Source organism: Alosa alosa, chromosome 7, assembly GCF_017589495.1.
Source record: "Alosa alosa isolate M-15738 ecotype Scorff River chromosome 7, AALO_Geno_1.1, whole genome shotgun sequence".
NCBI lineage: Eukaryota > Metazoa > Chordata > Actinopteri > Clupeiformes > Clupeidae > Alosa > Alosa alosa.
In genome coordinates this window covers 29734248-29758746 of record NC_063195.1, presented here as the reverse complement: position 1 = coordinate 29758746, position 24499 = coordinate 29734248, and the positions used below count along the sequence as shown (strand labels likewise).

General features: G+C 42.4%; 3 protein-coding genes across 5 annotated transcripts; 2 read left to right on the top strand and 1 right to left on the bottom strand.

Moving 5' to 3' along the window:
- The first annotated feature begins 2682 nt into the window (after nucleotides 1-2682).
- Nucleotides 2683-8007, top strand: ap1m2 (adaptor related protein complex 1 subunit mu 2). Its single transcript, XM_048249091.1, has 12 exons — nucleotides 2683-2884; nucleotides 3728-3884; nucleotides 4257-4324; nucleotides 4839-4969; nucleotides 5269-5416; nucleotides 5767-5893; nucleotides 6232-6374; nucleotides 6470-6541; nucleotides 6857-7015; nucleotides 7183-7308; nucleotides 7430-7505; nucleotides 7591-8007. The coding sequence occupies exons 1-12, from the start codon at nucleotides 2843-2845 to the stop codon at nucleotides 7614-7616; spliced, it is 1275 nt and encodes a 424-aa protein (XP_048105048.1). The 5' UTR covers nucleotides 2683-2842; the 3' UTR covers nucleotides 7617-8007.
- A 397-nt stretch (nucleotides 8008-8404) lies between these two features.
- cdkn2d (cyclin-dependent kinase inhibitor 2D (p19, inhibits CDK4)) lies at nucleotides 8405-11814 on the top strand. The gene is made up of 3 exons (XM_048249093.1): nucleotides 8405-8655; nucleotides 9060-9255; nucleotides 10366-11814. Exons 2-3 carry the CDS (start codon nucleotides 9115-9117, stop codon nucleotides 10735-10737), a joined length of 513 nt encoding a protein of 170 aa, XP_048105050.1. The 5' UTR covers nucleotides 8405-8655; nucleotides 9060-9114; the 3' UTR covers nucleotides 10738-11814.
- A 5869-nt stretch (nucleotides 11815-17683) lies between these two features.
- Nucleotides 17684-23280, bottom strand: si:zfos-323e3.4 (volume-regulated anion channel subunit LRRC8C). Of its 3 annotated transcripts, none has more exons than XM_048249085.1 (3): nucleotides 22902-23280; nucleotides 21924-22076; nucleotides 17684-20462 (listed from the first exon to the last, which is right to left on the bottom strand). In XM_048249085.1, exons 2-3 carry the CDS (start codon nucleotides 22062-22064, stop codon nucleotides 18150-18152), a joined length of 2454 nt encoding a protein of 817 aa, XP_048105042.1. In that variant the 5' UTR covers nucleotides 22065-22076; nucleotides 22902-23280; the 3' UTR covers nucleotides 17684-18149. The 3 variants fall into 3 exon arrangements, with proteins under 3 accessions (XP_048105042.1, XP_048105044.1, XP_048105043.1); XM_048249087.1 differs by having other exon boundaries at nucleotides 21924-22072; XM_048249086.1 differs by lacking the exon at nucleotides 22902-23280 and having other exon boundaries at nucleotides 21924-22894.
- Between the last annotated feature and the right edge of the window lie 1219 nt (nucleotides 23281-24499).

The window sequence follows — 24499 nt, the reverse complement described above, 5'->3', positions numbered from 1 at the left end:
GTACAGGCAGATATGACAGCTTCATCCATACAGCTGAACTGAACTGCACTGTGAATCCATTATGTTTGTGTGGAGTAGGCTGGTGAAAAACTTGTGAGAGGGTGGTGGTCTAGTTTCATGGTATTTCCACCTTTTTTTCTTTGAAAACCAGATCAGTCCACAGAGAAGGGATTAAGGAGGTCAGAGCAGAGGAAGGAAATGTTAGTTTTGTCATTTTTCCACACTCTTGTGTATTTTAGTGCTGTTTTGATAAGATTCTCTGTGTGATAGCCATCACGGGCCATTGTAATAAAACAAGGTTTGTAGCTAGTTTAAGTCTTTTGACCATCACAAACTTGGCTACAGTCACTGTAGCAACACTGATTTAAATCATTCGATTTTAACAATATTGCAATATACGCAGGACGCACCTCCAGATTTACCTCCGAGTTCCTCTACAGACTTGCAAAACGTTATACCTCTGATTAAAAATAATTTCACATAAGCCTCCAAAGCGTGTGTTTGAGTGAGACACCCAGGAACCACCCTGTCTGGACTAAGATGGGCGGACTCCGCTGCGTTCAATTGTTGTTCATTCTGAGTGGACAACAAAGGAGGAAAATGATTTCCTCATGTTGTGCATTTTGGTAAAGTTGGGAGGGGAAAAATTCTGTGCTATAAAAAAAAAAAAAAAAAATCATCCCATGTTTAAAGAAGCTCAAACCACTTTGACTTTGAAGTAGGTTTCCCAGAGATTTCCCTCTTTTTTTGGTCTTCTGTATGTCTCAGCGAAGTGGGTGGGTGTGGGTGTGGGGTTGTCAGGCCTCAGATCGGGGCCCCAGATAGGGTGGTAAATGCGTGCAATAAGGGGGATTATATCTCAACAAGCAGAACCACATGACACAACACAGCAGGGAGGGAGGCTTTTGTTCTGCCACTGACACATACACACACACACACACACACACACGCACACACAGCCGACAAGGTTTGAGGATTGTGAAGCGATACAAAAGGTCATTATCAGCACCTTGTAAATTAGCACTCTATAATCTTTGCAAGAGAGATCAATGTACGCACCACATTCACGTGAGTGGTTTAGCCACACACCGCTCAGCACCCCGAACAGCTGGAATGACTGACCTCAGATCAGACTCACATCTCTATATTACAGTGTAAGACTTGGGAGCGGAAGGTTTGTCATTATTCAGGATGTTTCAAAGCTTTTTACTTTCCCTGTTGCTTACTGAAAACACTGCAATGTTTTTTGTTGTTTATTTTTGGAACAGCAGGGGATTATGCAGCAGAGGGATCAAGACATGGACGTTTTTTTAGATGTTTCCAAAATACTCCTCCAGAATTGTTTTTTGCAGCATTGTCTCAAATATTTATCAACTGAATTTAAAACTTGGCACAGTCATTGTAGCCTACAGTATGTGTTGAAGTGGTTTATTGCTGAAAACGTCACTTTAAATGTGCATTGTGAATATTTAGACTGTAACACCATCTAGAGGAAATCCATGGAACTGAAATACATATCCTTGGCCACTATTCCATAGGTGTGTCTGTCTACCCTTAATGTGTCTGTTCTACCATGCTTCTCATCTTATAGCATTTCATAACCTTTTATTAAGTTCCTATCAAATAAATTAAGATATAGTGGTCAATGGAAAACAGTGTGTTTAGGATATTTGTCATTTGTCATTATTTAGGTCATTTGTCCCCAGGGCCATAGAACTGTTCAATGCTTCACTAAAGGGAAGAGGAGAAATAGACTTCTCTGCATAGTCCGTCTGCCTCTCAACCTTCTCCATGTTTGTGTACTGACTGTCCACTGGCCCACTGTTTTTTACTGCTACACTGTTTACATGCTATATTAGCACATATGCACAACCCCTCCCTCCCTCCCACAGCCTGGATTGTGGCCTTACTTAATACTTATTTCACCAACGGCTGTAACCCTATTACTTCAACCTATTCTTGCACTGCTATGGTTTTTTATATTACTTTGTCTACATTATTCTCTTATAAGTCCTATTTATTTTATGCTGGTCTCTAGACTTTATTCTTGCACTGTTGCACTGTTGGACTTACTTATCTGCACCGACACTCACTCTCATAGAGCACCTTTCCATGCATACAGAATCACAGGCTCAGTCCCTGCCCTGTCACTGCAAGCGCCTAATGCTTATTCATCCTTATGCACACTATGTGGATATTTGATTTAGTATATCTAGTATTTTTAGTATTTTAGTATTTTTTTTATCTTCTTCTGTCTTTATTGTTCAGTGGTTTTTATATCCTTATATTACTTTTTATGCTGTAAGTGTATGTTGTGTGTGATGCCTGTATGCTGAGACCCTGAATTTCCCCTTGAAGCAAATTCATAGGGCCAAAGCTTAGACACAAATGTGACAGACTTACACAGGCAGCCACAATAGATTTTCTTATAGAAATCTTGGCCTTCAATAGTCCTAGCTCAACATATAAGCTACATTTATAATTTGGCTTTACATGACGTTAGTTTGGCCAGAAACAAACGACACAGGATGTTTGCCCTAGAACTTTAAATGTAGGCTACTGGCCTATATAGCCCAGGAATGGGACTATCGAAGCGTATAGGTAGCACGGCTAATCGTAGAAGACTATTTGCAATCATAAGCAGAAGACCTAAGCTACAGGTGATGCTGTAAATGTTTTACCTGTCGCACGATGACGTCAACACGCAACAGGGAAAGCAACCGAGGAATCCATGACACGTTAGATTGCCTACCTGTGTAAAATTACATTGTTAATGGGATCATTGTAGAGTTTATCTTAAAGTTCATTGATCAGATTGTATTGGTCTTGAAACATTTCAATAATGTCAGCTTCAGCAGTATTCGTGTTGGATTTGAAAGGAAAGGTAGGTAATCGCGCACGCTGAGCTATTGATTGTGACAGTTGATACGATTGCAGAAACATTTTGTGGTAGCCTAGACTTTGTTTTAGTTCACCTCAGGCCATGTTACACGTTTTTGGCTAACTTGAGGGATGTGGGTATAGGTTAACAATTCTTACCATGACCACATTCATGAAATCAATAGTTTATTGATGAAGTCATCGCCGCTCATTGTAGTCTACTACTAATAGACCTACTTCCGTGAATGCTAAATGTAATCTGAAGGTCTCGAAGAAGAAAAACCTTTCAAGGGCAGCCCTTTCTCATGCAACTTCAAAGATAAAATAGCCTAACTGACGTTTAGAGCACAAACAAAATTCAATTATCAAACTGAAACCCTCTTCTAGACTAACGTTACCACTTTTTCATGTCTGCATGTTTCTGACATAAAATAAAGGAAGGAAAACTGAAAGTTCATAACAACTAGCTTTAGAACACGAGAAAAATTATTGCATGCGCCTTGTTATTGTTGAGTGATAGGTCTATTGGTCTTATACAAACTAGCCTAAGGCTTAGTATTTAACCAGGCCAGACTGAGATGTAACCTGACACACCCCAATGCACTGCTGCGTCACAAAAGAATGAATGAGGGGGCAGTGAATGAATTGAGTGCATTTTCTTAGGTGATTTCCAGCCTGGCACATTATTAAAGACATCACATGTAGGCTAGTGCCACTTGAGACTGATCTAAGATAGGCGATGAATGTTTGAATGTGCAATGAATGCTACAGGCACTGGATGCCAGCGGCATCATGCCACTCATATTGTTGCACAACACTGATGACTGCAAACCCATTCTACTTTTAGGTGCTGATATGCCGGAACTACAAGGGCGAGGTAGATATGGCTGAGATTGACCACTTCCTGCCCCTACTCATGCAGCAGGAAGAAGAGGGTCTTCTCTGTCCCGTCATATCTCACGGCCATGTCCACTTCCTGTGGGTCAAGCACAGCAACCTGTACTGTATCCTAGAAAAAACAATTCTGTCAATTCCAGTCTCAATGATGTAAAATGCTGTGTGATTCCTAGAATTGTGATGAACAACAGCAGTCTAAATACTATATAGGGTAGTTTATGTTATTGTCTGTTGGGTCCACATAATTGTAATGATTTAAAATTAATCAGGAGAGGTCATTTGATTTTGATAAATTAGCTAAATTTCTCCCTGTGTTCACCCTTAAACCTTTTTTAATTTATTTTTTTTTATAAATGTTACAGTATTATGAGTTGTTCATTGTATATTCAATAGGGGCTTTTAGACGCAAGGCAAGTATGGGAAGTCAACTGGCAGTTGTAAGAAAATTGTAAACTGTATGTCCTTGACTTCATGATCAGTGGTGGCCACTACCAACAAGAACGCGAATGCGTCCTTGGTCTACGCCTTCCTGTATAAACTTGTGGAGGTGAGTCCCTGTTACTGTACAGCACTGGACAAATCAATCCTGTAACATACAATTGTATTATAGAGTGTTTATATGTGTTCACCCTGATATAAATAGGCTGTCTCCTCCTTTACCTTAAAACTCATCTTCATGCTGTTACTCTTTAAGGCCTGGTGTTAATCAGTGGCCACATGGTTATGTAGTGGAGGTCAACAGGTCTGTTGCAAAATGTCAAAGTATATAAAAACTCTTTGCATAGAATGAAAGGAAAGGTTTGCAATACGATTTCCAAAATGAAGAATTATGTAGGCTAACTAAAGGCACACTATCTATGTTTTTGTCAAAAATTTAAATAGTTACTATTAATTGTTTACCTAACTTTAATTTACCTATTTTGTATTCATTGTTTCCTTTACATTGTTTGTTAACTACAGAAGGTAAACAGAATACCACTCCCCAAAAAAGCATTTTTTTAACAAGAAAAACTGAATAGGCTGCAGGTTTTAGATTAACCAACCTGTTTGTATGTATGTAGGTGTTTACGGAGTACTTTAAGGAGCTGGAGGAGGAGAGCATTCAGGATAACTTTGTGGTGGTGTATGAGCTCCTGGATGAGCTGATGGACTTTGGCTTCCCCCAGACCACTGATAGCAAGATCCTCCAGGAGTAAGAGATGCCGCCTGTCTCCCAATCACACTTTGTTACACCGTTTCCTTCCACCTCTCCTCTCTCTCTCTCTCTCTCTCTCTCTCACACACACACTCACACTCACACACACTCATTCAGACACACACACACACTCATTCAGACACACACATATGCAGAGTTGTTATTCAGGTCATGTACAGTAGGCCTATTTTAAATATAAGCTAATTATGTATAAACAGGCTTCACCTGCGTGCCCTTTGAACGTTCAGGATGGAGGGTTACTTCTGTCTGTCTAACCCGTTTTGCCTCTGGTGCAGATACATCACTCAAGAAGGCACCAAGTTAGAGGTGGCAAAGACCAGGGTCCCCACCACAGTCACCAACGCTGTGTCATGGAGGTCGGAGGGCATCAAGTACAAAAAGAACGAGGTCTTCATTGATGTTATAGAGTCCATTAATGTGTTGGTGGGTGTCTCTGTTTCTTTGCGTTGCTCTGGAACATCTCTGTCTTCATTTGTATCTCATTCAAATATTCTGGTTGGTATTCTACACCACTTTCGCGTGTAGAGACGTACAGCCACAGAAATGCAGGCTTGTGAGCCATTGTTTTCTTTCACTATCTGAATTATCTAACCATGTAACAGATATGGATGTAATGCCAGTAATTGCATGCAAAAAATTATCTGCTTTTTAACATCCATTGGTATAAGCTTATTACTGGCATCAAGAGCCAGGACTTCCTTGTCCATGTCCCTGACATTAGCTGTTGTTCTAATGTATTATCATAATAACGGCATAGGACTGTTTTGCTGCAGGTGAACGCCAACGGAAGTGTGATGAGTAGCGACATCGTGGGCAGTATCAAACTGAAGACCATGCTCTCTGGCATGCCCGAGCTCAGGCTCGGCCTCAATGACCGAGTGCTCTTCTCTCTCACTGGCCGTACGTGTCCGCAATCACCTCACAGGAATTTACATTGAGAGTCAGTCAGTAGTATACTGTGTCAAGGAACGGAGGAAATGTGGGGGAATTCTGTCACCTGACAACTTTGAAATCAGGTTTCATCTGCCCACGGAGATATTTTCCTAATTCTTAAGATCATAAGTAAATGTACACCACTCTTATCGTCCTACTCTTACGTCATGTTACATACAAAGAAGAACCATGCATGTCAACTTTCCTCATGTTAAAAACAGTGAAATGGTTAAAATCACTTACAGTCTGTAGTTGGCAGTGTTTCTAGCTTTAGTTGTGTGTGTGTGTGTCTTGTGTTTTTGTAGGAGACAAGGGTAAATCTGTGACCATGGAAGATGTCAAGTTTCATCAGTGTGTGCGTCTCTCGCGCTTCGAAAGTGACCGCACCATCTCCTTCATCCCCCCGGACGGTGAATCAGAGCTCATGTCCTACCGTATCAACACTCATGTAAGACTGAACTTCTTACGCGTCGTTCTGGTACCCTGGATGTTGGATTTGGTGTCCGTATATCTTGATACAGCAAAATCCATTCTCTTCCTCAGGTGAAGCCTCTGGTTTGGATAGAGTCGGTCATTGAGAAGTTCTCCCACAGCCGTGTAGAGATTATGGTGAAGGTACAGCAATTATCCATTGACATCCCACTACTCTCGTGCCAAATTGATGCTTCTGTTAGGCCTACACTTTGCCTGTTCGATCTGATGCCCACCATGCATAAAATAATAAAATGCTGCATTGCACAGAATTTCTGGGTCAGAGGACAAGGTCATTAAAGAGTGGGAGTGGAAAACCGAAATCAAAGGGGCAATGATTAGCCATTAGCCATTGATCTGTGTCCTCACACTCAGCCCAAAGAACAACTCAGCTCCCATATAGACTGATTAATCATGACGACCTATAACCATGAAACTTTCTCCTCTTTTGTTTTTCAGGCAAAGGGTCAGTTTAAAAAGCAGTCTGTTGCTAATAACGTGGAGGTGCGAGTGCCCGTGCCCAGTGATGCAGATTCCCCCAAATTTAAAACAAGCACCGGCCACGCCAAGTACGTCCCGGAGAAAAACCTTGTCGTGTGGACCATCAAATCCTTCCCCGTGAGTGTAATTGCAGGCAGATGTTATTGCAAACAAAGACCACGGTGAAGCCCCCTCACCACCTCCTCATGGTTATTTGATGACCGTCTAGGGATTGGCGAGGAATGATTGGAATGACTGAGAGTATGTGCGTAGTCACATTTTTGTTTTTGTGTGTTTTGCTCAAGGGAGGAAAGGAGTTTCTCATGCGCGCTCACTTTGGGCTTCCCAGTGTGGAGAAGGATGAGATGGAGGGCAAGCCGCCGATTACAGTCAAGTTTGAAATCCCATACTTCACAGTGTCAGGAATACAGGTATTTTAAGTGTGTGTGTGTGTGTGTGTTATTGTGAAATTATTTCCATTTATTGTCATTCCTTTACTGCCAGGAATGCAAAGGCTGACAGTTGTTACTAATGCTTTCCTTTCTTATCAAGGTGCGGTACATGAAAATCATTGAGAAAAGCGGTTACCAGGCTCTACCCTGGGTCAGATACATAACACAAAGTGGAGGTATATTGACATGTTTCATATTTCCTTTTAAATGTATACATTTTTTCACCCATCCAATTCTAAAAGACTTGTTTCTTTTATTTAGATTACCAGTTGAGAACAAACCAGTAGGCTATGGTGATGTTACAAGATCCTTTACCCCAGGCAAAGCTGGCCCAGAAGATCAAACCCAATGACCTTATCATGGAAAGCTATTTTGAATGTCACACTGACTCCTACAAACGTATATGATCACTTTGGATATGATATTGAACATCATTGTCCAATGCACACTGTTGAAGCTAGGCCTGTTGTATCCTGGTAATAGCCTAGTGAGTTGGCCTATAGGCTGGATTAATGTCTGTTGAAATCACAAATAGGCCTTAGGCTATACTTGGTGGCCCACTTTTAAAATTGTAATATATTTTGTATGAAATTATGTCAGGAAAAACATTTTATGATTGGTTGTGTTTTAATTCATAATCACATACGCTTTAAGTGCAATTAAATTGTGCAGAATTTACACGTTTGTTTTTTTACTTGACTTTACCAAAAGGAGCAGGGGGGTATTAAATATTTGTTTTCATAAATGTTATTTAATATAATGTGGTTATAGCCTATAATTAGCTTACCAAACATTATGTTTGACTTAGCAGTAAAAGCATTTTGGGCAGACTTAAGTGACAGAATGCTAAAGCGCGACTTGCTTGGGACGTTCTTGTACTAATTTGCTTAGTAACCCGCCTTTTTCTCACCGGCTTCAGAAATTTACTATCAAAGAATGAAAAGATGAATGAACAACTTGTAGCTACAAATAACGTTCTCAAAATGCCCGCCTTCTACGCTCGTCGTTATCATTGGTGGAGAGACAAGTTACCACGGTGATACTGTAGCAACCACACTATTACTCCGCCCTTTTCACCCAATGTGGAATGACAGCAGACGTTTTGTGGCTTCTTATTGGTCGAGATACTTTCATCGACGTTTGTAAAGAGATACTAGAGTTAACTCTTGGTTATTCTCAGCGCGCAAATTAAAGGTACTGGAACGTCGAAAACGCTATTATTTGTTGTGATTTATTTGAAAAGCAGACGTAAACAGTAGCCGGAGAGCAAAGAGGATACCTAACGGCCGCAATATCCACAAAACAACAGGCAAAAGACTGAACGAGGTAAGAGAGCACTGCTGTCGTCGCTGATTATTGTTTCGTTTCCCTATTTTTAAAAACCAGTTAGCCGGACTGCTAGGCAACGTTAGCCAGCTAGCTAATCTACTACATTATCGTATTATTTATCTCAGTTTTCGCTTTCGCAGTTTTTACCACTGATGTCCTTGGGGGTATATATTATTGTGCTAGTGACTTTTTAAAAGGTAACATCACGTTTTGTAGTGTGACAGCCTGTTGAATTAAATGGTTATCTAGCTATCGTTAGCTGGTAAGCTAAATAGTTAGCATGTCTGAAAAATAAGCGCACTCGTAGCTAACGTTAGCTAACTTTATCTAGCCCAAGAATGCAGGTTAACGTAAACGTGTTCAAGCAGGTTGATTGAATTGTTCTTTTATTATTTTCATAGGTCCCCGGTTGTATGTCGTGATAGCAGTTGTCGAGAGCAGAAACTCGCCACCGCCATGGTTTTAAGTGAGAACGATGCTGGCAAGGGCTTGACCACTGCCGCTGCGAAAGGGAATACAGCCGAAGTGCGACGGATGCTGGAGGAATGCCGGGTACATCCAGACACGGTCAATGAATTTGGCCGCACCGCATTACAGGTAAAATATTCATCATTCACAGTTTGTGACCTTTACTCTGCTTCGTAGCTAAATTGTTTTGGTGAACGAGTGACGTGGTAAAACCCATAACGTTACCAGTTAGCACCTGAGTGGGCGTTGGCTGGAGATTAACGTTTGCTAATAACTATACATTACGTACTTACTTGGCACTAAACAAGTTTCCCATAACTTGTTGAAGGCAATAAATACGCGTGTTAGCTGTTAGCAGATTTTCTGAAAATTAACCATAACTTTTTTACCTTTAGGACACAAACAATAACGTTACATTGTAATGTTTACATTTTCCTTTTTTTACAGAAATGTCCATTTTTCCAATTATTTAATATGTCCATTGTTAACAATAGTCATATAGTTCATTATGCTCATATGCAATTTTGTGTCTTTTAATTTGATAAATAATTAGATAGATAAATAGATATAGATTGAAAAAAAAAAATGTGGATGTCTCCTGTACTGTATCTCATCTACTTAACTCCTAGTTACTCTCTATTGGCTTCCTATAGTGGCCATAATTACATTTAAATCTTACACTTACTGGGTTTGCTTCCTACTATCTCAATTTTATGATCAAGCTGTACATCCCCAACTGCCCACTGCGGTCTTCTGATGAGTGTCTGTTGTGTCGACCAGTCATAAATGTTAGGTCAAATTCAAGACTCTCTTCCTCAGTGGTTCCATGTTGGTGGAATGAGTTGCCTGGTGCTCTCTGTTCCTGTGATAGTTTTGGGTCTTTCCAGAGGGCTCTAAAGGCATATCTGTTCAGCATGCACTTAGTTAATTAAGCGTTTCTTATGAGTTATGGTTTGTACATTATAGTATTTGTTTATTTTCATTTGGCTATTGATTGCATTGACATTATTGTTTATTATTTGTATTCTCTTTAATGTAGTCTTACCAACATTTTAAAACTGTTTACTGTTCATTTTATCTATTTTATTGTTTTTATTTGTAAGTCGCTTTGGACAAAAGCATCTGCCAAATCCCATAACCACAGCCATGTATATAAGCCTTGTGTGAGGAACAATATGTAGATGCCTTTACTAGATAACAGGATATTGTAAACAGACTGATGTTTATTGCTGTCTGCAGGTCATGATGATGGGGAACACAAATGTGGCGTGTCTACTGTTAGAGCATGGTGCAGACCCCAACATCCAGGACCGCTTTGGTGTGACTCCTGCACATGACGCCGCCCGCGGCGGCTTTCTCGACACCCTCCGGGCTCTAGTGGACTTCGGTGCATCAGTCAACGTTCCAGACAACTCTGGGGCGCTCCCCATCCACATCGCCATCCGCGAGGGCTACAGAGACGTGGTGGAATACCTCGCGCCGCGGTCCAACCTCAGCCATCACAACACGAGTGGGGAGACAGCCCTGGACGTCGCCAGGGCCTCCTGCACGCCAGACGTGGTCGAACTGTTGGAACGTCAGTTAGAATCTAGTCTGACATTCAAGTCATAGCAGAAGACACGGGAGTTCCCGTACTCTCATTCTTTTTCGGTGAAATTTCATATATAGGATTTGTAATAATGTGTATCCTTAGATTTTCCCTGTTGTGGTAGTTTGGTAGCCGCATAGTAGCCTATAGTGTCAACATTTTTTGGAGGAAATGACACATCTTTGTTTTTGCACAGCGATGTACCATTGAAGGTACTGCAAACCTCGTTTCATTTGGGAGTTTGCCATGCACATTTGTAGATTGACGAATTGTCATTTGTTTGTTCATTTTTCTTGTCCATTTTGTCTACACACTCGAGTAGACATTTGAGCTGTTGATTTTTATGAAAATATGAAATGACGGCTGCACTCCTCCCTTTGGTTGGTTTTGCAGTTTGCACTGATGAATTTGTAGCAACTTTTTTTCTCTTTTTTTTTTTTTTTTTTTTTTTAAAGATGTATGTGTTTGTTTCTTGTATATAAAATGTATGAATTTATATGTACTATTTATTGAAATATTGTACATAGGAATTTTATGTTTACCACTGTGGAATGCTTATTGTTATTTATGAAAATACACATAAACCCTACAACAATTTTGATGTATTCACACTTCATTTCTTTAGTACACAAATAAAGTATTGCCCATATTTATTCATTTTGAGTTGTTCATCATCCTTCCAGATTATCAAAAAGAATTTTCAGTTGTTACACAAGTCAAAAGAGGTAGGCGACTAAATTATATTGGAAGTGCACACTGTGCTGGCACTATTTGTAGTAAAGGGTACATTCTTTTGGTTTTACATGTCCGGCGAATAGAGCCTATAACTGACCTTGGCTACTAGTTTTGCTATTGTTGCTTGTAAACAGGATGTAGTCCAGTTTTGTCTGCAGATGCTATGTAAAGACCATTTTCCCAGGTCTGAGGACAGCCTGACAAATTGCAAACTGGTAAATTTGCATATAACATGATTTTTGAACTATCCCCGTTCACATGCTGCTGCTGTAACCAGTTTCCCCTGAGCTCTGAGTTAATGCCAAAGCCTTTCTGCTTGCTCAAGAGCCCAAACATTACCTTTGATGTTTGAGATTTTCATACCACTAAGCCGTGATAATGTAGAATAAAGAAAATGTAAAAAGAATACAATTTCAATCTATCTTGTTCATTATTACTAGATTTCATTAACCTTATCTCTAAAGGTCATGGTGAAGAAAAAAATAAAAGAAATAAAATAAGATTCCAACTATAGTAACATACAATGCTTCCTTGTCTGGACATGTTTCCATAGTATCACTATGTTTTAACCAGGTTATCCATTGTAGTGCATGTGTTTTTTTATAGTATCATTATGGTTTAACCAGTTTATCCATTCTAGTGGACGTGTTTTCATATCACTATATGGTTTAACCAGTTTATCCATTCTAGTGTCACTGTCACCACAAGAGGGCTCACAAACCTTGGAGACGATTCAACCTGTTGCTCAGAATATCACAGAACTACATCATTCTTGTAGAAAACTGATTTGCAGTGTGCACTTGCTTTGTCTTCAACACAATCCGGTTGAAAATACCTGCTAACTGAAAACTTGCCTCAGGGCAGAATACAGTGAATCCTACAAGGTGCATGCTGGGGAGATTCTGACAGTTCCAATCTAATATGGATGTAAAATTAATTAACAGATGCCAAAACATCTTTATAGTACACAAAATATGTGTAAAATAAATCATTGTTTCAGTTTTACCACCATGTCAACATTTCATATCATATTTTTATGTCTAGTTTTACCCTCCTGTTTTACACGCCTGCCTGTGAATGCAAACAGATGTATAGGGCTGAAGGAGGTTATGCACAAGTTCACAGGATGCAGCTGAACCCTTGTTGAAATATTTGGTTAAAGGTCTGAGGGTATGGTGCTACATTCCCCTACATCCCAGAAGGCACTTAGTATAACATGTTCTTGGCTTTTGTTTAAGTCTTTGTGGCCTCATATGCAGTGATCACTTATTCTAGAGCTAAATGCATAACGATGGCGTATGAAACGATGAAATGATCACTTTAAGCTGGATTACCCTCTATCCACCTCAATAGAATGGAATAGAATAAAATTATGGAAGAGGATGTTTATCTTACTGTACTGTGTCACCTGAGCCGTAAAAGTCTAATTTACAAAGGCATTAACAACTCGACCAGCATCATGATGTGTCTTCCAGCACAGGGTCACCTGTGGGCTTGGAGAGAGCTGAAAGCGAGTGCTTGTGTGGCAGCAGGGTCGTGATTGGGTTAACAAGGAACATGTTGGACACGCACACAATGGCTCTGTTGTTTGCAGAAGGCTTTTCTAGTCAAAAGCTCACCTGTCCCATCTTGCAACTAATCCCTGGCAGCACCTTCCTGGGTTTTTGACTCCTTTTGTCTATTTGGTTTGCTAAGGTGTAGAGTAGAGTGGGGTTTTTGGGAAAAGTGAAAAGAAGACATTGTCACTCAGCCATGAGTCAGATTCATGTATGCCTGATTAACGACCCTCACATATTTAATACAGAATGTTTCTTACAGTACTGAATGCAGACATTTTGTTCACTTTGTCAGACATTGGAAGTTTATAAGAGGTAGGCAAGGCTGAGTGGCAGCACTGAGCTGGAGAGGAACATTTATAAGTTATGCAGCAGGACATGCTCAACATGATGAATTTATGACAGTCACAAAACTGGAATCGCTTTGCTCAGAGGAGTGAGCACGTCTGTAGACTCTGGAACCACCGGACAGGGTTTACCGTAATCAGGACTTGAGTTCAGTGCTTGCTACAGCTGGTGTCAACACTTCTCTGTTACTGGGAACTCCCCCTATCTCTCATGGAGCTCAGTTGTTCTGGAACACAACCGAAAGTGTTTTTCATTCTCCACCAAGGACAAGGACATTAAATCTACTGGGAAATATCCTTAGATACTGACACATAAATAGACACAGTATGTACTGTATGTACAGATAACCATTAACTGGACATCATCATGGTGGTGAGACAGATTGCTCAGACGTGTGTTTGTGGTGAGGTTAGTTGTTATCATAGCAATGCAAAAACTTTGTTGTGGAAACATCATAGAGATGGCCTCTGATAAGCCGACTTTATAAACCCAAAGAGAGAAAACTCTACGTCGTCCATGGTGATGATTCAGAGTGTATCCTGCCTGATAGGCCGCAGCCATAATGGTCATTCATTATGCAATCCAGGGGCTCTGTTTTGGGAGCACATGGTGAACACTGGTCATGACAGTCATATTCCCGTGACGATGTCTCAAAACTGATGTCTCAGTTTTGTTGTGGGGACGCAGAGGTTTGCATCAGCCACTATTTGGTTCCCTTCCTCGGCACATAAAGTGACGTGATGCGTACAGAAATTCCCCTTTTTGTCAATTTTAAACTTTACAGTTTGAAGCCATTATTTTGAGAATTACATTATGTTGCTTTAACACACGCACAAAAAAGGTCTGCAAATTTACTTCAATTTCTGTCAATTACAGACACAGAGTCCCTGTCAAGCCATCCATCTCTAGTCTTGTACTGTATTTAGTGTAGAACACCTTGTGACCAGACTACTTGGTTAAGAGACAGCTCTTTCAATAGAAGTATGAATCCATGTGATGCTGGTCTCCACCCAAACCTCACCCACACACACCAGCCTTTGCTGTGTATTGTTTGTTTGAACCTGTCTGAGCACCACCCTCTAAAAGATTTGGATTGGATTAGAATCTGTCAAACACACTCAATTCACTAATCATACCGCCCACATTTACATCACTTTCCCACAAATGCCTCCCAGCTCTCACCACACTTGTCTGTTGTAATATGCCTAGTGCTGTGGACAGTCCTCCCTAACCATGTTTGTTATTGACCGGTCCTTGATCTCTGCGACACGTCAGTTCTTCTGCTAAAACGGCGTTCTTCCACTTGCACAACCGTTGCCTCCTTCTTTCTGTACTGCGCACAGAAAATGCTGAGACGTTTTGTCATGTTCTCCTCATGTTCTCCAAACTCTCCCCACTACAGCAGGGGCCTGTACTACGCGGGGTATATATGAGCAAGAATAGCCTAAAATAAATCGGACATAGCCTACAGTAGGCCTAATAAATAAAAATCACCATTTTAACAAACTTGTTGAATTGAATGTCATATTACTGTACCCTGCACATAAAGGCAACACATTTCCACAGCACCAGAATCCGACCGAATGCCTCCCTCAACCCCCTCCATAATCGGCCTTCCACTATTATTTGCGATGGCCAACTCCTCTGCTACTGTAAAACACTCTGGTGCCTTTCCTCCTATAGTAGTGTTCGAAGACACCTGTTTCTTGTTGAGCTGTAAAACAGAGGCCAAGTGAAGGCTATAAGCTAGGCCTACATGTTTTCATAATTAAGAAATATTAATGCAAGCTACAACTATATAAACCTACTATTCTGAATAATGTTTTTGTGTTTCATTTTCACCTGCTGCCATGTGCGTTTGGCAATGGTGTTGCATCTGAAATGTTCACAGGATTAGGCATACACTAAATCAGTCAATGGGGGCTACTTAAACATTCAATTATCCTTATTACTGTAATCTATATGCCCACTTCTGAATTGGGTTGCATCTGTAGGTCTTTCTATGAACTCAAATTAGGCTATTTAATTATTTCAACTTATTTCAGACATTCCGTAAGCTACTAATCCTCCGTAACACATTTTTGAAGAACATGTGGGAATAAAACTTTACTTTTAGGCATTTAGGCTACCCGATCTGTAATACGTTGCCAACAGCCTTGCTTTGCTCATTGCCGACGTATTTGATTTTTGTCGTAGAGCGGTTTTAATTCCTCATAACTTGTCATAATAATTGTGCATTCCTCATCCGTAAAATAAGGTGATCGCGTCATCATTGAAAGTGGTGACTTGCGCTGCAACCCGCCCCTTTTATGTGAACACGCACAGGTTAACCCCGGCTCAACAAATCAACTTCATAATCAGCGTCGTAGTACCGATTAACACCACTTAAGATAACCAGGTTTTGTCAACCCTGGTTTAACAAAGTAACCCTGGGTTACATCTGGGTAGGTTAAGCTTGAATTTCCCCTGGGGATCAATAAAGTATCTATCTATCTATCTAAGCTCCCTTCGTAATACAGGCCCCAGGTGTTTAAGGCATCAGCCAACGGCCACAGTCCTCACCCTTGCAAACAGCCATTACATCCTCAACAGGAGCCAGTATCACATCCCACACAATGTTTGTTCAGTTGTACTCAGATGTCCTCTTGATTCAATGTTATCTGTTGGTTTTTTATTTCAGTGATCTCTTTTTATACTTCCATGTTTGGTTTTGTCAAGCTATGTTTGCTTCAGTGGTGGTATTTGAATACAACCAAGAGAGTCGAGAGGAGTTGTTGTTATGTCAGGAAGATGGATGTTATCCCTTTCAGGCACTAGAGGGCACACAAGGTGTTCCGAGTCACCTTCGAGGGTTAAAAAGTGCTTTGTCACTGCTTTGGCATTCAGGCAAACTGGTGATGTCATGAAACCATTTTGATTGCCGCATTATTCATAGATAAAGACATTTTGTAAAGGTCTTAATCTATTAATTTTCATGTACCATGTACAAAGTGGTATCAAATATTAGTTAAGTAATAGTCAGGAGATTAGCATGCTCATATTCTGTATGTTACACCTTGTTGAAAAAAGTGCAATGCAGACTACTGAGCTTGCTTGCTGCAGCGTTACTTCCTCAACCCACCCACCCACTCAACCTCTCAAATATATATATATATATCTCATAATTGTCCCACCCACTGAAACCCACAATACATTATCATCATTACCCCCCTCCCTGAAACCCTCTCAGATAATTCATTGGAGAGACAGAGATAGTGTGAAATTGTATTATATTGGACACACCATGAAAACAGACGTATGTTAATTCAGAACGGTCATAGAACGCATTTAGTCATTGCTCAGAGGCTGTTCACATGCTCCAGAGCACCTCTAACTGTTTGACTATCGGCTCCTGTTACACAAACACTCAAATTCCATCCACACTCATGTCATGCTGTAAGGTTAAGGCGGGGCCTGCAAATGATTGGCAGATAGTGCCAGTGCTCCCTCTCGTTCAACGGTTAACCAGTTCCGCACACCTTTGGAAAATTCCACTGGGTGTGTCTGATCGGTTTGTTGTGCAGGTCAGGTAGGTGGGAGGACCCAGAGAGGAGCTCGCTTGGACCGCTTTGGCTGTCTGCATTGTGTTTGGAGATCAGGGTGGTATGCGTCTGGCTCTGCTGGTGTCACTTACTACAGAGACACAAGAGTGGACATGACACCACGTTGGCGATTGTCCAACTGTACCTGAAACTCAGCACTCTCTAACTGTGTGAAAACTTGATTATCCAGTCATTTAGGCCTACAGGTCATTCGAATGGCTATTAATGAGCAATAGATACATTCCTTTCATTTTGCAAATAAAACGTTTAGGGTTGGAATGGATTCATTTAGAATTTGTTAAACAATAACCTAGGCTAAGTAATTGTATGGTGGTGGTGGCAGCATATCTACCTGTTTTGAATAACAGTTCTGGAAAAACCTGTAGTGCTGTTGCCCCTTTTCCCACTTGCCCTTGAGTACATACAGTGTGCTCAACTCAAGCGCCAAACATGAGCCTGATAAAAACATGAGACTGATAAAAACATGAGCCTGATAAAAACATGAGACTGATGCAAAAGGGGAAAGTTTTTTCAGCTGTGTATCACACTCGGACTCCCACACAGCAGTCACTCTGTCTGCCCTCTGAAGCTGTACTGCTTTGATGTTGGACTGAAGTGGACTGAAGTGTTTTCAAAAAGAAAACAGTTAAGAAAAACCAGGAGTGCACTTACCGTCAGAGTTAAGTGAAGAACAGTCAATGTCACTGTGTACAGGAATGGTCAATCAATATAAGAAAACGCTTAGTCAATGAGTTACTAACCTGGTTTTCATTGCCTTGAGTAAAAGGCATTTTAAGAAAAATAAGCAAACAAAGTGAAATTGCACAGCTGGGAAAAACTACATATACAGGTCAGGTTATACAAATAAAATGTTGCATCCATCATCATTCTTACTAGCATTGTTTTTAATGCCAATAAAAAAGTATTAAACAACATAAAAAAATATTAGATTCTCTAGGGTTTCATCAAAATATATAAATAAGCCCAGACCAACCTGATTTGATCTCATACAGTTCACAGGAATAAATGTGCATGTGCTTCTTTACTGAGCAGAACACTCCCTAAAATGTGAAGGGCTTCAGCAATTCATACAGGTATTTTACTTAATGTAAACACTGAGTTCTTCAGTTCCCAATACCCGCTGCTCTGACCATCATTAAGACACAGAAGTATGTTTCAGCTTGTTCGGAGGCATTAAAGGCACATGTTCTGTTTCTAACCATCATCCATTCGGTCACGGACCTCTGATGGCAAAAGTTCTAGAAGGCTCTGCTCGACCACAATTCCACTGAGTTTGAGGAGCGGGCAGTCCCCGATCTCCAGGGGTAGAGACTCCAGGCGGTTGCCCTTGAGTTCCAGGCGAACCAGCTGTGCCAGGTTGGCCACACGAGACGACAGGTAGGAGATGCTGTTGTTGCCCAGCGCCAGGATCTTGAGCCGCTTGCAGGAGAACATCTCCTCGGGCAGAGACTCCAGGGAGTTGAAGGCCACGGACAGGTACTGCAGGCTCTGCAGGCTGCCGATCTCGGTGGGCAGCGCCGAGAGCTGGTTGTGCGACAGGTCCAGGTGGCGCAGCTTGGTGCAGTAGTAGAGGCGCGCGGGCAGGCGGCGGATCTTGTTCCAGCTGGCGTCGAAGGTCTCGAGCGCGTGCAGCTTGCCCACGTGCTCGGGGATGTAGGCGATGGCGTTGTGCCAGAGGCGCAGCGTGGTGAGGCGGCGGCAGTGCTGCAGGCTCAGGATCTCCTCCACGGTGGTCAGCTTGTTCTCGCGCAGGTCCAGCTCCTGCAGCGCGCTCAGGCTGAAGACGGCGCTGGGGATGCGCTCCATCTGGCAGCCCATCAGCTCCAGCGAGGTCAGGCCGCTCAGCTTCTTCAGGTTGCTAAGCACCTGCAGCTTGACGCCCTCGTTGTGCACACAGAGCCGCTGGAGCTGGCTGGCCACGTCCACCACGCTGGGCGGCAGCTTGGTCAGGCGGCCGCGGAGCGTGAGCACGCGCAGGTCCTTGAGCTCGCGCAGCGAGTCCAGCGAGACGCTGCTGCTGCTGCCGCTGCCACGCGAGGCTTCAGCGCCCAGCGGTCCACTCAGGTGCAGCTCCTCCAGAGCCTTGAGCGTGTACAGCCACAGGGGCACCTGCTCGGCGCCCTCGAAGGTCAGCCGCAGCACCTTCAGTGTCTGCTGCAGGTGGGCCAGGGCGGCCAGCTGCAGTTTGGTCGGGCAGTGGACCAGCACCAGCTCCTGGAGCTCGGTGAGCTGGGTCAGCGCGGCCGGGATGGTGACGTGGCCGCTCAGCTGCTCCATCTTGAGCGACTCGATCTCGGGGATGTCGAAGACGGTGTCCGGCAGGCCCGGCAGCATGAAGAGGTGCAGCTCCAGCCGCTGGCTGGCGTTCCGGCTGAGGCGTGTGCGCAGCTTCTTGACCGTCCAATCGTGGTTGAGGTTCACCTGCCGCAGGCGGCTCTCGCTCACCTCGGAGAGGAAGACGGCGAACCGCTTGGCGTAGAGCGGGTCGTACCGGTCGCTGAGGTGCAGGAGGAAGGCAAAGTCGTTTTTCATGTCAGGAATGTCGTTGATGCCCGTTTCCAGGCGAACATGTTCGAAAGTATACTCCTTCAGAGACCGATGTAAAAGCCAGTACAGGGAATATATGCACAACAATCCATACACTCCAACGAAACAGATGTAGCAATAGGCCAGTTTAGAAAAAAGATTGGCCTTGTTGTGGTTACAGCAGAATATGTCAAAGCCGGTCAGATCTGGGGGCACAGAACACTTGACCACTATCTCAATGTTGGGCACCAATGATGCAGTGTAGGCAGTGATGAGGAGAAACTTGAAGACCTTCAGGGACGTCTGAATGACGTACATTTTGTAGAGAAGATCAGCTTCTTCCACGTGGGTGCGGAACTTCTTTACCTTCTCGAAGAGTGCCTTGGCTTGCTCTCCTTCCTTTTTGTCCAAGACGGAGGCAGCAGGTTCCGGCAGTTTCATCTCCGGGTTGGACACCACCGACGCGGACCGCAGCAAGGTCACGTTCTCCCCGTCGGTGCCCATGAATCTGTCCGGGTTGATCTTGTACATGCTGCTTCCTTTCCTCCAGTTGACCAACTTCTCCTCGCCCCGCTCCTCCGACACCTCGCTGATGGCCCGCGTGGTCCAGGGCGAGTCGAAGCACTTGCCCAGGATGTTCACGAAGAGCTCGATCTTAGAGGACGTCCCCGGGAACTTGAACCAGAAGCTGCTGGCCACCATGAAGATCATCGAGTGGATGACCACCAGGTAGGGGAAGAACTTGGCATACCAGTGGACGGCGCGCTCGTAGCAGTAGTGGTTGACAAAGACGTACTGGTGAATGTCCAGGCCGTTCTTGCGGCCAAACACCTCGAGCACGTTGGGCTTGAGCTCCTTGGTGATGCTGAACTCCCACAGGCTGTCATTGGCGTGGTACTCCCGCACGTGGTTGCAGTTCACATCCGCTTTGGTCGGGCCGACGATACGGTTCGGCAGACACGAGATTTTCTCCTGTGTCAGCTGAGAAAGAATGGAAAATTATCATTAACAAAATGTTGGGGATCACTGTCACAATGTCATAAAGTAGCATTAATAACATGAAAGAAAAGACAAAAGTCATTGTAGTGGAACCGTGAGAAAAAAAAAAGGAAAATCCATTCACAGGGTGTGGGAACCATACAGGTCACAAACAGGTCATTCACTACTATAAAGATTTTCAAAAGTCAACTGTACGAAAATCAACAAAAGATGAATATAAATAACTGAATTATTCCATATCGGAAATTAGGCACATTTATCTGAATGTATTTGGAGACCAGATGTTTTATAATTCAGCACATCATGGGCTTTGCATCAATACGTTTTGTTCACCTTTTAAGTCACACTGTGGGAACACGATGCTAAGACAGTCCTCAAGGAACAGATTATTATAACGGCCAGAGATGTGAGGAATGGAATACAAGGGGACGAAGAGTGACTAATCCAATTTTATTGCAAGTAGGTCAGAGGAGTCAAACAAAGGCAAGAGTAAGATTGTGTCTGCTCGCTAACAGGGCATCACTGAGGCAAATGTTTTGCTGATGAGTTCACCCAATCACTGTCACTCGACAACTCGGTGTAACACAACAGTGTTAATTCTGTGAGAGGTATTCATACCTCGCTCTCTTCTTACTCTCATTCTCATGCTTTGACATCAGGAAAGATAAAAAAAATGTTGGACAGCCTACCAGAATTGATAATCCTCTAAAGGTCTTTGTTGATAAGATACCGCTACATAAACAGTTGTAGATAGTGTTGTAAATCCATCAGCTTCTTACCAGATATGTACAGCTGTCAAAGCATTATTAGCCTTGTTTGAGCAATGATTATGAAATGTGAGGCTGGTGATTACCACAGATGTAACTTCTCACATACAATACAGATTCAGATATGGAAAACACAAGCCCTTTCCCAGACATTCTGGTGACAAGAAGAGCTGCTCACATCTTCTCAACCCATTTTATGTCTGCGTGCAATCTCTTAGATCTCTTAGAAGTAAGCCTACTACAACATAAACTCAGCTGTCTCACAGCATGAGTTGAGAAGAGCTAGTATTGGTGATGGAAATGTTCTAATTCACTTGCACTTTTCTCCTGCTGCTGAGTGAAATAGCATTAACACACACACACACACACACACACACAGGGACCTACTGTAGGGCTGTCAGCACTTCAGGATATCTGCAGATGTCAATGTCTGTCATATGCCCTTTCCCTTTGATTCCTAACTTGCTTATGGAGGCATGGCACAAACTCCCACACGACTCCTTCCTGGCCTTATCTCAGTACAGTCATTTGTTTCTCAAATGGTTTGACCTTGAGTGGGAAGTGTTTTACTCAAGATGAAAAGTAGTCTTGTGACCCACCTCATCAAACCTTTCAACGTCAAGATAAACACTCCGATACAGTCAGTTCGAATGCAATGGCTTCCTGTGTGTCTTACCTGAACAGTGCAGCCGAACACCCCGATCATAAGCATGGCGATACAAAGGTACTCGGAGAACACGTCCCACCATGGCTTCAGGACCCGGTACCGGGGGTTTTGTTCTGAGGCAATGTTCCGGAACTCATTCACCGGGATCATCTTGACAACTGCCTACCGGCGGGACAGGGGAGACAGGTTTGCCACACAACTGTAGTTAGTGCTCAGGGTGTGTCCATTAATGCCACTGAGGTTGTACAAATTGTGGGATGAGAAGTAGCCTACTGAGGATAATATGCTGTTTTTAGCGTGATAATGGAAAGAGTTATAATGAATACAGAGCCTGGATAATTGACATATTTGGGTTACAGAGGTGCGAAGATGCAACCACATCTAAAGAAATACATTTGCATTTTATGTACAGTAGAGACGTGCGTAAAAATAGATAGTTCCTCGCGCGGCCTGCTATGTAGAATATGTCTCGGTAGCCACTGGATAGAGTGAAATCGACAAAGTGAAAAAGGAACTCAAAGTTACATAATCTGTATGGTTTACTCTCTCAAAATGACGTTTTTTGGGGTGTAATACATTGTTCACACAGTCCGTCATCCATTTCGTGTAGCCTAGATAACCCTCAGTGCCCCATCAACTAGCCTGCTACCGATCTCACCTGCTTCAATATTCTTTGAAGAGTTTGAACACTTTTTTTCATATCTGTTGGAATGCCATGCTTCATTTACTTACCTGTCGCGATTAGTTTACCGGTCTCTTTTCTACGAGGCTAATGTTCCTCAATCCTCATCATACTCTATACGCACATATGATAGGTTACAGAATGGCCTCAATTCAGTCTGGATAGCCTAACAGATACATAACAATACTGTACATGCGCTCAAAACAAATACAATTTATATCCCGCTCGTCACAAGACATGCCAAACTCAACCCTACATAATGTACTCAAAACAATTCAGACATGCCCAGTTTGTAGCTTACTTACATCCAATCTCCTGCAATCCACACAACCGGTAGCTTAAGGTCAATCGATTATAAGTAATTCAGATAGTGATCCATCTTGGTGAACACCAAAGCGTCCCAAACCTGCGAGCGGGCCGTGCTTCAGCTTGTTGCGAAAGAGGACAAAACTTCGCTTCACTACCGAAGCTCATCTGCAGTGGCAGCCCTCCAATCGGGTGAATACGTCCAACACCTTCTCAAACGCGCAACTGCGCAACATCTGAATGTGCAGGATAGACTATTATGACTGTGTGGTGGTAGGCCTTTTGGCCTGTAGAGGAGTATACAATGTCATGGCCACTTTAAATGACAAATGACCATCGATTTTCTTCTGCGCTTCCGAAACGCCCGGAGGGTGGGGTGTGTGCATAGCAGTGGTGGTGATGGTGGGGGAAACTCCTGCACACTCCTTAAACGTCACTGATGCGCTATCATTCCGCTGCCAGATTCATCAACTATGTGAGAAGTGTCATCAGCTAGCTTACTACATAACTCATAACATAACGAGTTATGTATATATATTATATATATATATATATATATATATTGAAGAAATAACTACTTAACATATTTACACCAAACTAGACAAAAAGATTAAAGGACAAAAACATATGTAAACATATCTAAAAGCATTCATGGGTAACTTTCCCACCTGCCTTGAGTTCAAATCTACTGATACTTTGCTTCCACCTTGTGGACAAAAAAGGTTGACAAACTTCATTGTATTTGGCCTTCACATCATGGCCTACTGGAATGAATATAACCATTTGTCAAATTTACAATAAACATATGTTGTTTATTATACAATGTTTTGTACAGTGTATTTCTTGCTGTAAAATTTACAAAGCAATCTTTAAATAATCCGTTAATATTTAACTACTAAAAGGAGAACAAAAAGCATCCCTTTTCAAATGAAGAGCCAAATTCGAAAAAGGCATAAATTGCTGGCATCTCCTACATACAATGCATGCTCAGTTAGAGAGAAACACAACAGTCCTATCAGTTACAAAGTGTAAGCCAAGTCCGAGCAAAAGAAAAATAAATGGGCCAAAAATCCCAAATAAATAAAAAATATCAAGCGCTAGAACTGTGTACAAGACTGTGTAATATCAATGTACAAAATGTCTTGGAAAAAAATACTAGCTTAAACTGCTGTTACAAATACAATTCCTTCCTTGTTAAATTTCTTTCTCTCTCCATGTGCATTCACAAATATTTATTTGAAGTCTCTTTAAAAAAAAAAAAACAAAGAAAAAACAAAGAGAAGTCTTTTAGGAGGTCTTTTCGTGGCATCATGTCAAAACTAAAAAACACAACACAGCTGAGAAGCTCCTTGGAGAGAGGTCAGTGTGGTTTCCACGGCGGCAGCGGCGGCGTACGGTGCTTTTTGTTCACGCCTCTTGAACTCATGGAAAGATCTCGGGCCTTGCGAAGCGGCCCAACGTCTGCCGCCCGTCAGCCAGTAGGTGGCGCCAACGCTACATTACGTGCTGGTGGTGGAAAAGGGGGGAGGTTTTAGTCTCTTGCTGCATCTTAAGTACTGATGGCAGCTGGGTGTCCTTCCTCCCTGGTCGAGTGGCA

Bases quoted from the DNA above. Each gene is read 5' to 3' on its own strand.
- ap1m2 (XM_048249091.1), top strand. From the start codon at position 2,843: ATGTCAGCTTCAGCAGTATTCGTGTTGGATTTGAAAGGAAAG. The intron at 2,885-3,727 runs GTAGGTAATCGC...TTCTACTTTTAG, and splicing joins TGTTGGATTTGAAAGGAAAG to GTGCTGATATGCCGGAACTA. The intron at 7,016-7,182 runs GTGAGTGTAATT...GTTTTGCTCAAG, and splicing joins GGACCATCAAATCCTTCCCC to GGAGGAAAGGAGTTTCTCAT.
- cdkn2d (XM_048249093.1), top strand. From the start codon at position 9,115: ATGGTTTTAAGTGAGAACGATGCTGGCAAGGGCTTGACCACTGCCGCT. The intron at 9,256-10,365 runs GTAAAATATTCA...TGCTGTCTGCAG, and splicing joins TTGGCCGCACCGCATTACAG to GTCATGATGATGGGGAACAC.
- si:zfos-323e3.4 (XM_048249085.1), bottom strand. From the start codon at position 22,064: ATGATCCCGGTGAATGAGTTCCGGAACATTGCCTCAGAACAAAACCCC. The intron at 20,463-21,923 runs GTAAGACACACA...ATTCTTTCTCAG, and splicing joins TGTTCGGCTGCACTGTTCAG to CTGACACAGGAGAAAATCTC.